This window comes from Macaca thibetana, chromosome 2, assembly GCF_024542745.1.
Source record: "Macaca thibetana thibetana isolate TM-01 chromosome 2, ASM2454274v1, whole genome shotgun sequence".
In the NCBI taxonomy this organism is placed as follows: Eukaryota; Metazoa; Chordata; class Mammalia; order Primates; family Cercopithecidae; genus Macaca; species Macaca thibetana.
The window spans coordinates 45,448,556-45,463,469 of NC_065579.1; the positions used below are offsets into that span (position 1 = coordinate 45,448,556).

The window sequence follows — 14,914 nt, forward strand, 5'->3', positions numbered from 1 at the left end:
TTGGCACCTGTATAATAAGCTTTACATTTGGCAAGACATAGGTAACACCAGAAATCAAAGTGAGGGGCTTCTGATAGGATTTCATATCTGCTAGCTTTTATATTTGATGCTTTCTCTAGGAGCTTGGCAAAAAGAAAACACTAAAATCAAAAGTAAAAAATCAAATCAAAAGAAAAAAATCAAACCAAAATAAAGATAACAACAGGAGAGAACTGGGACACCATCTTCTTTTTTTGACGTATTACATGTATCTGTAGAATTATTTATTTCCTTAAACCTGTTTCCTTTTGTACTTTATGACATTTCTGTGTAACTAAAGAATTTGAGAGAACGCTAAACTGATATTTATAGATCCTACCCTCAAAACAGATAGTGAGGTAGGGATGAACTAATGCAGTCAACCACTGAATTAATAAGAGCTGGAGTAAAAACTAGGCCATTAGTTTCACTCAGGTCATCGTGAGGTACTAAAGTAGCTCTTAGAGAATTACATTTTGTACTAATAAATGTTCACTTCTGCCCACCTTTCAGTTTTCCACATATATTTTTACAACTGCAGAGGATCAAGATAGGGAGAATGGAAATTATGGGAGCAGGCAGGATGTGAAACCTTTTATTAATCCTATGGCTTAAAATTTATTTATAAATTGCAAAGCTAATCAGTTTTCTTAAATCTTCCATTTCTTTTAGGAATTTTTCAGCTCGTAAGAAAAAAGTTTTTGGAGGTCAGAAACTGATAGTGGACTTCTGAGAAAGAGAAGAGAGAAAGAAATTATAAGTAATTCAAAAGTCTTGTCTCTATGTGGAATGTCATTTCCTTTCAAGCTGCAGTGTTTAAGTGGGTGTTTATTTGTTAATATCCTTCTGTTCCCCTCTCCGTTTCTTCTTTTTGTATTCCCATTAAGTGTAGGTTACACCTTTTGTAATTGCACCACGGTTCTTGAATATTCTCTTCTGATTTTTTTCTAGTCTTTTTTTCTTTGTTTTTCAGTTTTAGAAGTTTCTAGTGACATAGCCTCAAGCTCACTGATTCCTTACTCAGCAGTGTCTAGCCTAGTAATGAGTCCATCAAAGCATTCTTCATGTCTGTCACAATGTTCTTGATTTCTAGCATTTATGCTTGATTCTTTCTCAGAACTTTCATCTCTTTGTACATTATCTGTTGGTTCTTGCATGTTGTTTATTTTTCCATTAGAACCTTTAGCATAATTATTTTAAATTCCCAACCTGATAATTCCAACATCCCTGTCATATTTGAGACTGTTCTCATGCTTGCTCTGTTTCTTCAAACTGTGTTTTTTGCCTTTTGGTAAACCTTGTAATTTTTTGTTGGAAACTAGTCATGATGTACAGGGAACAAAAGAACTTGGTACTGGTTCTTGCTGAAATTTCTTCTTGTGGGTTCCTACTTTGTTAAATTGTGATTCTCTGTGTCTACCTGTTTGTCTCTCTAATTTTGGGGGCAGCAGTTTGCTCTGTGACTTCATGTCTCTGAGGAGAATTGTTGATTTTTATGTTCAGCTTTTTACTTGTTAGGATGGAGTGACAACTTCCAAGCTCCTTATGTCCCATACTGGAAACTCTAAGTCCTCAGTCAATATTTTTTCATTACAGGAAATGGGAAACTTCTGATGAACTTAAGGTGGGAAAAAGGAACAAAAAATAAAGAAATAATTTATTCAAAGGCGATGGGGTAGCCCAGAGAATTACATGAAGACCTGTGCAGGCAAATCATGGAGAATAAAGAATTGAGAGAAACTCTGGGGTTGCAGGGCTGTCTTGGATTGCAGTCCCACCAAGCTTCAGTAGGAGGGATTATTCCTCAAAGGAAATTCAGGGCACTGCTAGCAGAAGCAGAGGGATGCACCTTTGTCCAGCGAAAGAGGAAACCAAGCAACTGCTGAGATCCTGACTCACTCTGGCCATTCTCCACTGGGATGGAGGACCACGGTTAATGTTTTAGATCAAAGACTTACAGGATTCTCACCCAATGTTAGAATTCTGAATATTATTTATATTTAGTGAATTTTTGGTTATTAGGGGTTGAATTTTTACATGAACATTGTATAGATGACATTGATACATGAGAATACCATTTATTGTTCATAGGATTTATTTTATTTATTTTTATTTTTTAATTTTTTGTAAAGATGGGGTCTTGCTATATTTCCCAGGCTGGTGTCAAACTCCTAGCCTCAAGTGACCCTTCTGCTCAGCCTCCCAAAGTGCTGGGATTACAGGCATGAACCACCAAACCCAGCCTGGATTTATTTTAGATTTTTTTCACTTGACATATATTCTAAATATCCGTATTGTGTCTCCCTTTACCCATTTTAAGTAAACATTATGGAAAAAAATTCCTAGGTAATTATTTTCCTAGTGTTTCTTTTTTTGCTTTGAAATAGAATCAAACTCTCTGAAGTAGCTGTCTGATTCAGAACCTGCTTTGTTTTGCCAAGGAAAATTAAAGATAAAAAATCCCCGTAGACTACTTGCCAATGATGGATTTGGGGAAAAAGAGCATTCCTGATCACCATCCTTTTCTGCTTACCTGATATATCAGTTTGGAGTCAATTGCAGACAACAGAATCTACTCAAGCTAGTTGGTGCTAAAGGGGATTTATTAGTAGGCATTTGTTGGCTTACAAACTCACTAGAATTATTACAGGAGTAGACTCAAGGTTGGGTTTTCTGAACAAGAATTAGAATGTCTCTAAATTGAGCAGGAAAGCTGACAGAAAGTGGCAGAACCAGGAAGCCACTAACAAAAGTCCTTTAACTATACCAGTATAGATGCTCTGTGTTCACTCTTTGAGAAGATTGATGTCAGGCATGAAAGTCAGTAGAGGAGATTGTAAAAGAGTAGTACAAGCGTCACAGAGGCCAAAGGAAGAGTGCTTCAAAGAGAACAGAATGGGAAAGAGGATCTCAGAAATGTCTATCCATCAACAAGGAGGCCGATGGAAATCTTAGAAGAATCATTCGAGTGAACTTAATGAAGCCAGAATGCAGTGGGTAAAGGAGTGTGTGGGAGGTACAAAAACAAAGGCGGTGTGCACCACTCTTTCAAAAAAGCCTGGCTATGAAAAAGAGAGGGGGGCGTTGTTAGAGTGTGACATAGTGGGGAGAGGGTGATTTTCTCATTTTAGAAGGTGGGAGAGACTAGTAGTACATTTTTAAATTCTTGTAGGAGGAATCCTATTGAGTAGAAGTAGTTGATGAACATAGAGGAGAACAATGTGTAATGGATAGAGTATGGTTCTTGAAAAGGTGGGAAGTGGTAAGATCAGAGAGTTGAGGAGAGGGTGGGAGTGGTAGGGTCAGATATTTGAAATATCTGCAATAAAGAATGGGAGAGAGCAGTTCAGGCATCACATCAGGGTCACTGGGTAGCTTTGAGTCCTAATACAGCATATCTGTACTTAAAAAATGAAGTATCACAAATATCTAACAGGTAGATTCTAAAATGTGAGACTGGCTCAGTCATGGTGGGATGGGAGCTGTGCAAATCCCATTATATATGGCTGAGAAGTGAGCAAATTTTATGGAACTGTTAAGATACTTCTGATTACAAGATGTAAATATAACTTAAACTCAATTGTAAGATGAAGGAAATGTATTGGCTCACATGGAAAAGTCCAAAGGTGTGTGGGCTTCAAGCACAGTTTGATCAAGGCTTCCTTTGTGAGTTACTTTGTTTGGCGCCACTCTATGTTCTGGCTTTCTTCTTATCTTGCCTTCCCTCAGGATTACACTGTGACTGCTAGTAGCAGCCAGGGCTGAGGATTCCAGGAAAAAACAAGAAGGGTGGGGAGGGACAGGAAAAAATACCTGCCTTCTGCTACTTTTTGTTTCAATGCAATCTTCCACCATTTGTCCCCTTGGCAGGACCTAATAAACAGCCAGAGGGCGAGAGAGCTGAGAATCAGTTTCAATACAGAGCAGACGAAGGGAAGTATGGGAACGTGAATCTAAAAGCAAACAAGCAGATATTTGGCACAGGCTCAAGAGATACTAAACAGCCCAAATGGAGTGGCCCTCTTAGGAGTGGCCCTGGAGCAAGGTAGACAGAGATTCTCCCAGCACACAGAACCTGAAGAACTCATACCACTATCAGCTTGTGGAGGCCTTGTCCATCTTAGGCCACAGGAGATGATGGCTGCTGTGTATTGGTGGCACAGTGCGCCACTAGAAATGGTATGCCTCTTAGCTAGCCAATTCTCTGCCTTTCTACAGTGAGTTGGGGGTGGCTGAATGTTTTATTTAGCCACATCCTGACCTGAATGAAGGGAATTCCCATCACATGGAGAACCTGAGTGCTGGAAGTTTGCTGCTGTTCTAAGTGAAGGCAGCTTTGGGTTGTCTTTGGGAAAGGGGGCAAGAGCGCTTAGATGGTACAAATACAAGTTGTGTTACATTAAGGAAAGCACATATAAAAGAGGAAAGTGTGTGCTAGCCAGCTAGGGGCTGGGCTGTGGTTGCTATTGTTTTGGGCTGTTAGCATGGTTTTCTTCCCTCCTCCAGATGCTCCAGAGCTTTAACAGGGACCCCACACTGGTAAGACACCTGGCTTGGAAAGCGCTTTATACAGTGTACATGGCCCAAACCGTCAGTCTCCCATAATCTTTGTCCACACACTCCTTAGGAGTGGGGATTATGGTGGAATGCCTGTGGACCAGACCGCCAATGGGTTGGATGAATCGGACAGCTGTTGCTTTTGTCTGCCTATCATTCCTTCCTGTGGGAACTGACCTCCAACCTCCATGTGGTTCCGGAAAGGGCTCAAATCACAGGCACCCACACCTTGTCTCTAGAGGAGTCCATGTGACCTCAGGTAGGCCAATCTGATACTCTTTTCCGGGAATTTGAATCAGGGACAGACACAACAGGGCCAGGAAAAAGCTGATGATGGCTCATCTGGTGGCAGTACCCTGAAGCTAGTTCATCTGGTGGCAGAGCCCTGGAGCGGCAAGATTTACTCACCGGAATCTCTAGCACTGCCCTGCTCCCTTCCTTCCTGAGGCCTGGGTGGTCAGCTATGTGCGCCCCCCAGTGTTCCTCCTATAAACCTTTTCTTCCTTCATGAGAGTTTTCTGTTTCCGATAACCAAAAACTTCTGAAACAATAATCAACATGATTTAAAGACTTAGCCATCACCACAGAGCTTAAGAGTTGAAATTGGATCTCCCTTGCTGGGGTTATTTAGGACAGAGGTACTGTAAGTTCACACATATCACCAAGGTTCTGGGACAAGGTTGTGTTGCACAGAAGCCCATGGACCCTATATGCTTTTGAAAAACAGAAAGGTGCAAGAAAACATTTCGTAACCTGGGTTATATAAGTATTTTCTTAGAAGATATGGTTTCAAAGTAACACATGACTTCTCTTCTTAATTTATCTAATATTATAAAAAAGTAATATACTAAGGGTGCTTCTTCAGGGTAAACTAATACTCTTGCCTTCTGCCTGCTGAATTTTATGAAAAGGGTAATTTTTTTCTTATCTTGTTTATTAGTGTTATTAATATTTTACTGTTAATTTAGGAATACCTTGTTGCTGAAAGATAACTGTTGGACATGCACAGATGCGTATGACCTAAACACTGTGCTTACAAATAATTTATTATTTCATACATTTGTTTTTCAGCAAAAATGCATAGTTATATTATTTACACAGAATTTCATATTCAAGACTGTAGTGAACAAATGTCTCAGGAAACCAAAATCATAGCAAATCATACAACAGAAATGTGTCACATTATGTTTTAGCTACATGCACAGAACTGGCCAAAGTGATACCTATTTCTATAGATTATTTTATCACATAATGGAGAATTACAATTAAGTAATGCTTTTCTGTTAGAATATACTATTGATTTGAAACCACATGGTAATCCATGCCTGGAAGCTCACATATCCTGAGAATGCCTCTCTTGCTAGCTAAATACAGTTCTTCAGGATGTAGGTAAGGACTGGAGTAAGGGTAGCCTAAAAAGAATGAATCTGGCAAGCAATAGGAAAAATTTCTTTATGCATGCATCAGTTTTACTCCCTTCTTTCTCCATCATCAGCCTTAAATGAACTTAAAAACAAAAACAAAAAACAGACACATGAAGGTCTCTATTTGATCACTGTTAACTCTTCCCTCTGCCTCTGACCTGAGGAAAAAACGAGTATGGCCCTTCAAGTATAATGCCCTTTTACTGCAAAAGGGGACTTGCTTGGTTGTACATTCTTGCAAATCCAAGGACAGTCACCGTATTTAAAACCTTAGTTTGGAAATGGATGAACCCCATAAAGCAGATGGTTAGAGAAGGCCTAAATACACATGGAATCCTTTTAGAAATCTTTTCTCTTCAAGCTGGATATGTGGAAAGTGAAGGCTTCAAGGGTAGTGAAAATGGCCTGGAAGATGGCTGAAATGAGAGTTCAGAGCAACCACATGCTCTATACAGATTAAAAAAAAAAAGGCAGCTACAGAATCCTCCCCCAGCCCTGAAACACAGAAAGCCTTTTCCTGGTCCATATAGTGATGGCATGGGGCTTATTCTTCTTTCTACTCTGAAGAAACAAGGGACAGAGTTCCAGGGTTGTACATTTTACTGGCTGTGTTACTCACCATGCTTATAAACTCATCAAAGTGAAAGGTGGCTCATCTCTTTATTGCCTTGGTACTCAGCTGATTGGTTAGAATAATTTTGTTCATCGCCTCCAGAGAAGAAAACTAGCCTGTTCAAAAAGTAGACCTTCTGTGCTAGGTTTTGCTGGGAGAGGGAATTTAATAAAGTTTCTAACCAGCATTTTTAAAAAGACTTTTAAATTTAGCCATGAGACACACCTCAAACCTATCTCACGTGTTTTCTTCTTTTTAAAAAAATGATTTGTATCCTTCTTTAGACTATACATTATTTACATTTTTAAAGACCTACTAGGTCTTTATCATTTGGGTAAGAGCTCAAGGTGATTAAACTCCCCGGATAAAGATGAGTCTTTCCAAAAAGCTCTGGTTCTCACCTATGTGCTAAGGCCTGTTTTTACAAAAAATGTCTATTAGAAACTTTACAAATATAAAATTAAAATACTTCTTTAAAAATTTTCCCATGAATTTTATTTTTTGCATCCAGCATGGTAAAAACAGATTATGCTTTCCAACTAGAGATGGAACTAAGAAGAAATGACATTGTGTTCCCACGCTTTATCTAGAAATAAGGGTTTATTTACACGGTGTCCTTCTTCAACATCATGGTGAACTGGGAGAAGCAGGGCCATCTTTACAGCATGGCCAAATGACCACCTGAAGACCCCCCATTCTGCCTTGAGTGCTTATTGTGTATTTTGGGTGGCGGTATAAGGCATGACGGAAAGGTGGCCTGTCACTTCTACACATTCGAGAATAATTTTGCACATTCAAGAAATTTTCCTTGAGAAATGCCATGTTTGGAATAGCTTCCAGAGATTGAGAACAAAAGCATTAAAGTGAGTGCATTACATTTAGAAGCACAATACATTGGGAAACATTCTCAAAAGCTCAAAGAACAGGCTGTTTTTCCATTGAGCTAAATAGTAAATAAGTGTGTATACTGTTGCATATAGGTATATGTTCAGAGCTTTCAAAAGTCACATCCTGCCATAATTAACAGCTAAATGAGCATTCTTGGCCCCTGACCTATAAACACTCTAATTCTGCAACTTGCTCACAGATTCTTAAGAAGCCATTCTAGAACAAAAATGCCTACAAACTGATTAGAAATCTGCAAACCAGAAATGCAATACAGTTATCCTTTTTTAAATGACAACAGAAATTTGTGTTCGCTTTTGGAAGAGTGATTAAGAAGAACTGATACCCATTTTCACAATTAAGAAATAATTATTCACAATATTGAAGAAGCCAAATCTTCAATAAGAAAACGTGTGGCCTCTCATAAAAGAATACAGTAGCGCTCAGTTTCAACCACTGAATGCTTCCTTTTTCAGTTTGTCTAGGCTTGTTCGCTTTTTGTCAGGTGATATATGTCAGAGAATATTGGCAATCCTTCAAGAAAATGATTCAAAAGGTGATTTACAATTGGCTGGTGCTATTCTGTAATGCCTTTTTGCCTCTGTCCTAATTTTATGGAAACAAATTAAGGACATTAAGCCAGGAGATAAATGTACCACTCAAAATATACCTGGACACTCGTGCTCAGGTCAAATGCTGCAAGATGTGGTTAAGCTGACAAACAGAATTCCTTGCCTGTCTACTTGAACACTAACACCCTGGGAGTTCACATGCTTTTCTAAGGACAAAATTTAAAACTCAGGCTAACTGCACAGTTGAACTTGCTGCCCCATTCTGACTGTTTGACTCTAAGCCTCTTTGTTCTCCTCTTCCCGTGCGTTCTTCCTTTTTTTTTTTTTTTTTACATCTGACACTTTTTAATGATTTCCTCCAGATTAATGTTTTCTAAGACATATTTCATAAGTTACAACACAAAGACCCTAAAAGAGGAAAAAGGCTAGAGAGCATTAGTTAATCTCAGTTAATTTTGGAGATCTAAGCATTTACCTTCTTATGTGTATGGTTGGTTGGTTTGTTGTATTACACTATAAAATTCAGACACTTGAAGACATCACAATTTAGGCACTTTGGATGATCCACTCTTCATAATAGTATGAATACTACCAATCTTCCAATAGTTATTGTTATTAGTGTTTTCATAATAATAGTGATAAGTTTTTCAATTCTGTACATATGCCGACTATCCCCTCACCTGGATTGTACATTACATTTTCAAGTTATTTTTAACAATAGGCCTGGGAGCAGACAGAAAAAGAAAAAAGAAAGAAATTGATTGCTGAGGAAGTCAGCATGTGAATAGAAATAAGATTCTATGGATTGCACTTATGCTAACAAAAAAGAGACCCAAACTCAGGGACTTACAGCATTCTGCCTACAGCCAAGGTCAGAGTTTGGTTCCTGGCCAGAGAGACTTTCTGGGGCTTCTCTGTTCCACCAGAAGACAAAATGGAGATAACTCCCACCATACCCTGTCTCCTGTTATAGCTTTGTGCAGATTAACTAATTAAAGTTACGAAGAGATTTAAAGATAAAAATCCCTGTTTATTATTGCTATTAGTCCTCAGAGTTGGCACCAAATCAGGAAAAAACGATAAAAATCATCTCTGTCCCAAAATTTTGCATTCTTAGAAATGATTCCTACAAAGTATCACTATAAATTAGGCTAAATGGTTTTTTGACTGCAAGCACTTACAAGCTGGATTTATGAATGGAAATATGTGAAGGCCACTCTGTCCAGCTCTGTAGCCCCATACTTGCTCCCTGGACTATTTATAGAAAGTGTATGGCTAGTGGAAAAGTTCACATTTATTTTTACAAGCCAGTCATGACATGACCGAAGAACTCACTTCCTCTCTCTCGGAAGGTCATCCTCTTCACCTGAGCTGCAAGAAGGGCAGGGAAGAAAGGAACCCCATTAGCCAACTAAGTCAGTCTGAGTCAGCCCCAGAGACCAACCCACGGGGTGACAGGCACTGAAGTCAAACACCTTCATTTTCCAGGCATGACTCTATGGCTGCTCTTTGAGATGTCATCCAGATCATGACTAACAAGTAAAAATGAAACATATTACATAATATGCCTCAAAATTCTACTGCCAAAATAGGTTGTACATAGATAATGGAGTGAATTCTTATTTATAATTTGTCCTACATTTCAAACAGCTGAACACAATAAAGTAAAACTGAATTTTAATGTGGCAAAATGGAAAGTGTGAAAAATATTTTAAAATATATATTGTTCTGATTGCTGCATTACCTTGAAATATGTAATAAACCTGGATAGTTCCATGCAAATGGGGAGATTCAAAGTAAACATTTGCTTCTAAAACATCAAGAAATTTGATAAATTTAGCAAATAAACGTATAGTTTAACAAATCATCCCTGGCTTTGACTAGTGTATATGGTACCTATTTGCAAACATGAAGTGAAGCCGAACCAGTTTTCTGCTAGAATGTCCTCTTGTCATTATTATATGTGGTCGACAAAATCTAACATGGAATGGGAAAGACAAGTGGACGAAGGAAAAGGCAAAGGGAAGAAGAAAGTGAGTCCTCATTCTCTCTGGGACATAGTGGGTGCTGAAACCTGCATGGCAAAAAGTGTGTCATCTCACTGTACTCATGCAGCATAATCACCTGAAAAATGATAGGGGTATAATTTTATCCTTAAGTGGCCTCTGCTTAAGGTCAAAGACACAGGACAAGAAGAGAATTCTGTCTGTGGACCTGGAAGAACAACAGAAAATTAAAATGACAAATTTGGTGTTTTAGTTATTGTTCTCGAACTCATTAATCCTTTCTAGAAGTCTTCCTCCTGAAAGCTCCTTTTGAAATTGAGGTCCCATTTTACAAAGAAACTACATAATACGCTTCAACCTGTTTCTCTAGCTTCCAAACCAATGTTCTTTGGGGCTCTAGAAAAAACAATCACATACAAATAAATTTGCATGTGGAAATATCCTGATTTCCACAGTTGTCCTTGAATGCATGTACTGAATTAAGTTACAGCTGAGGAATAACATCTGTGGTAAGTACAAATTAGCCTCTGTAACCTAACAGGAATCTCCTTGCACTTCACAAAGGATGATACGCTGACACTCATCAACAACTGTGCAAAGCGTATTTACAATCTCAATGAGAGGTTCTAAATTAAATATAGACATATATAAATTTAACTTCTATGTGCTAAGTAACACACACAAGGATACCGGTTCCTCCAAGGAATTGTGCTGAGCTTCTCTGTTTACAGAGAAGTGATTAAAAGCATAAACAAAACCAGCAATTGTTTTAGAAGCGCCAGTCTACCAGTGCTGAGGTAAGTGTTCATCTACCTCATATGCATGATCTAAGTTATATCATAAAATCAAGATGCACCTGTGGGACATGATCATCCTGCCCAAGACCTTCAATCAGGTGGTGGAGATCAAGCCCAGGATGATCCGCCACTACCTGGGCAAGCTCTCCATCACCTACAAGCCAGTGAAGTAGAGCTGGCTGGGCATCACGGCCACTCACTCCTCCTGCTGAGCCAATAAAGGCACACGTCTCCAAAAAAAACCAAAACAAAACCAAAAAAACTCCCATTCAGTGACTTATTTGGCTTCTAACAAAATGACCTACCGGAAGTGTGATAAGTATTTAAACAAGTCATCTCAGTGGTTTGTATTAATCTAGAGTGGTCATCTCAATTACAGGTTAGCATTTGTAAGAAATGTGTAAATAACATTGGCTAATCTGTTTGTTAGAAAGGATCTCACGGACATGTTCATAAGTGTTTCAAGGATTTAGGGTGACTGCCAATCATTTCCATAGTCTGGACCCAAATGAAACTTCAGCGTTTAACTGGGCAAGTGTAATCTTATTTAAACCACAATTTTCAGTGACAACTCAATAATGTGCTCCTGCCTTTCATAATAAAACTGCCTCATTTATTCTTGGATATTATATTTTTAATTTTAAGCAAGGATGGATGGCATCAGTCTAGAACTTCTCCCATGGCTGCATTAGGAACACTTCTACATTAGCGGGCTGGCTCTTTGTCCTTGTAGGGAATACAAATGCTCTGCATGCTCCTGTAAACTACTTCCAGTCCTACCAAAAACTTGAAACCAACACCATCTTCTGCCCTCCTGGATGCACCATGAAACCTTGATTTGCAGTCAGGTAAGAAAAGCTTATTCTTACTACTCTCCCCACGTAAGAAACTGCGTTTGAGGACCAGTCATTTGGACATTGCTTCAAAAGGCACATTTATTCCAGTGGCAATTTAAATAAGTAGAGAAGGAAAGAAAAAGATTAAAAACAAAACCAACTAACAAAAACCGGATGGGTTTTGTGGAACACATTGGAGTAAACAAAAATCTGGGGTCTATACAAACCACTCGAGCTCCTCACCAATAGTTTAACCAGAGTCCCTAAGGTAGAATAATTCACAGTTGTATCATGACACGGGCCTTCAGAAAACACTGTTTAAGAAAGTAGTTGAGAACTCTCAAGTAGCTTCCCCTGATGTCCAGTTCAAGTGTATGCAATGCAGAAGGCTGTGAAATTCAAAACTATGTGACAAAGAAAATTCAGTGCACATCACAGGCTTTGATAAATTATGAAAAATCAACGTATATATTACTATTTAAATAACATCTGAAAAACGTTTTGAAATAATTAATTTGTGTTCACATTCCATGCATTTCCTAGCAGGTTAAGCCCTGGGTTTGCGTCTTTGTGCCTGTTTCCTACAAAGCTCCATTCTTTTGACAAATCCAAGCATTCCTCAGACTGAAATAGAAGTTCCCAAGGATTCTATTTACCCTCTTTATTGTGTACCTGACCTCATAGGGGCTACTCCTTATTACCAATGGCACAGATGATTGGAAAAGCAAACTCTTTGGGGGCTTTATTTGGAATTTTACTCACTGCCTTTGAGAAATCCCTGGATGTCAAAGACATCACCTGAATTTTTTCCAAGGGCAAGAACCAGTGACTATTTCCCTACCGCTTGAACACCCCCGCCAGCCTCCTTCAAAGCCTCCAGTGGGTTGGGATCCCTTTGTAGCTGTGAACTTTTTCCCTATGGTTTTGCAGCACCTTCCTTGAGCAAAGAAGAAAACACAATGAAACCTGAAAACAAACCAACAATAGCAACAACAGAAACTCCAAACAGATGGGCGAACCAGTAGTCTCCTCCAAGGCGGAGGCTCACTTTTTACTGCAGAATTCGGAGTTGTTCAGGAACTTCCTGATGACCAGCCCCAGGCAGACCACCAGCAGCAGCATGTAGCCCACAGTACCCGAGAAAGTGGGTGCGGCAGGCGGCGCCTGGAGGAACTGGCGCAGGCCCTCTTCTACGTAGTACACCTGGTCGTAGATGCTGAGGAAGGTGAAGATGTGGAAGAGCTGGTGACTGTGGCCGATGATGTCGAAGAGACCCGGCTGGATGCGCTCGGGGATCTTGCTCACGTTGAAGAAGGCGGCCACCACCAGCCAGAAGTAGCGGCGGTAGAAGTGCACGAAGAGTGTGGGGTTCTCCCCACGCAGGTCGAAGAGCCAGCTCTCGAGCATAATGGGGCAGGCCATGCTGAGCGGCATGACGAAGACGAAGGTGCGCAGCGCGAATGGGTAGGTACACCAGTCGGTACGGCTCTTGCAGCAGGCCACAGTGCAAGCCACCGCCAGCACGAAGGCCACGGGCAGCACCAGGGCGCGGTAGGCGGCGATAAGGCGCGTGCAGTCCACGTGCCAGCCCAGGCGCTGCTGCACGTATGGAGTCATGACTCTGGCATCGAGCAAGCTGAGGCCGGGCAGCAGGTAGTAGTAGTAGGCCACCGTGCTGCCGAAGCCGTAGTAGCTGATGGACGCGTAGTCCAGGTAGAAGAAGGCGGCGCGCAGGCGCAGCGACAGGCAGCTGAACACGTGCGCCGTGCAGCTCATGGCGAAGGTCAGCAGCACTCCCGACGCGTAGCACCACAGCGGCAGCAGCCACGGGTGGTGGAAGGGCACGTCGCCGCCGCTCAGGAAGAACAGACGGCAGAACTTGCTCAGGAACAGCAGCAGCGGGATGAAGTGCGTCCAGAAGTTGAGCGTCTCGTTGGTAGGCTTCAGCACCGAGGCTAGGCACTCCTGGGCCGTGCACGGCAGACGCCGGTAGCCCGACAGGATGAAGCACTCCACGAAGTCGTCGGGCACCTCGTCCCAGCGCAGCAGCGGCTTGGCAGACGCTGGGGGGTCCCGGGAGGCGGCAGAGTGGGCGTTCCGGGCGGTCCCCGAAGCTGCCGGGGCCGGGGCCGGAGGGCCCTTTGTGCCCGCGCCCCGGGGCTGCAGGCGCCGCGGCATGGTGCCCGGGGCTCGGCTAGGGCGCGCGCAGGCGACCTCTGGCGCCGGCTCCCGGGCGCTTGGCAGCCCCCGCCGGCCGCCGTCGGAGCCTTTGTGCCCGCGCCGGGGGCGTCGCTGCAGGTTTAGGAGAAGACCCGTGCCTCCAAGCAGCCGCTCCTAAAAATTAAATAAATCAATAAGAGAATCAGTTAAAAGGCAGCGCTGCGACCGCCGGGAGCGCGGAGCGCGCGGGGCTCAGCGGCTTCCTCGCCAAGCCCCTGCTACCGGCGCGCGGCCGCCCGCGCTGCGGCAGCGGCGGCGGCGGCGGCGCGGCTGACTGCGGCGGCGGCGCGGCGGCGGTGACTGGGCATCGCGCGGTGCGGGTGCCTCCGCCGCCGCCCCCGGAGCGGGAGGCGGGGATGTGCGAGCCGAGGCGCGGAGGGAGGGACGGGCGCACCGAGGAAGGGCGGGGGCCTCCCAGGCTAGGGTTTCGCGGCCGCTTCGGGGGATAGAGTTGTCCCCTGTCTCGAGTTCCGTACCATCCCCCTCCTCGGGCCGCCGCAGCCCGGGCCGCCCCGTTAATGATTGATGCGGGGGCCAAAGGCTGGTCGGCGACGCGGCGGCGCGCGCGCCGAGGGCCAGAATCGGCCCTGGGGTTCGAAACCCGACAGCCACGCGGGCATTCTGGAGGACACTGGGGAGCCGCGTTCGCGGGGGGCGGGGAGCTGCGGCTGCGGGGGGAGGGGAGGGCGTCCGAGCTGGGCAGGGCGGAGAGATGCGCCAGCTGTAATCTCCGGAGGTGGCCGGGGAGGGGGTCACTCCGGAAGTCTGGGGGCTTTAAGCCCGCGTCCGGATCGGGGCCGTGTCATTGTCAGGTACCTTGGGCTGCGCCTTTCGCTCCCTCTCTGGTCTTTGCGTGTGTGTTAGTGTGTGTCGGCCTCTCTACGCACTACACTAAGCCTTAGTTGGTCTTCTTTCGTCTAGTGGACGCACTCAGGTGCGTCACCATCCTCCCATTTCCCTCGCCCTTGTCCTGTCCGAAAGAAACG

At 43.0% G+C, this 14,914-nt stretch overlaps 1 protein-coding gene across 1 annotated transcript; it reads right to left on the reverse strand.

Annotated features, from left to right (window-relative positions):
- Nucleotides 1-233: 233 nt before the first annotated feature.
- On the reverse strand, nt 234-14,561 carry PAQR9 (progestin and adipoQ receptor family member 9). Its single transcript, XM_050779758.1, has 4 exons — nt 14,405-14,561; nt 12,757-14,042; nt 3,832-3,891; nt 234-1,636 (listed from the first exon to the last, which is right to left on the reverse strand). The coding sequence occupies exons 1-4, from the start codon at nt 14,405-14,407 to the stop codon at nt 1,609-1,611; spliced, it is 1,377 nt and encodes a 458-aa protein (XP_050635715.1). The 5' UTR covers nt 14,408-14,561; the 3' UTR covers nt 234-1,608.
- Between the last annotated feature and the right edge of the window lie 353 nt (nt 14,562-14,914).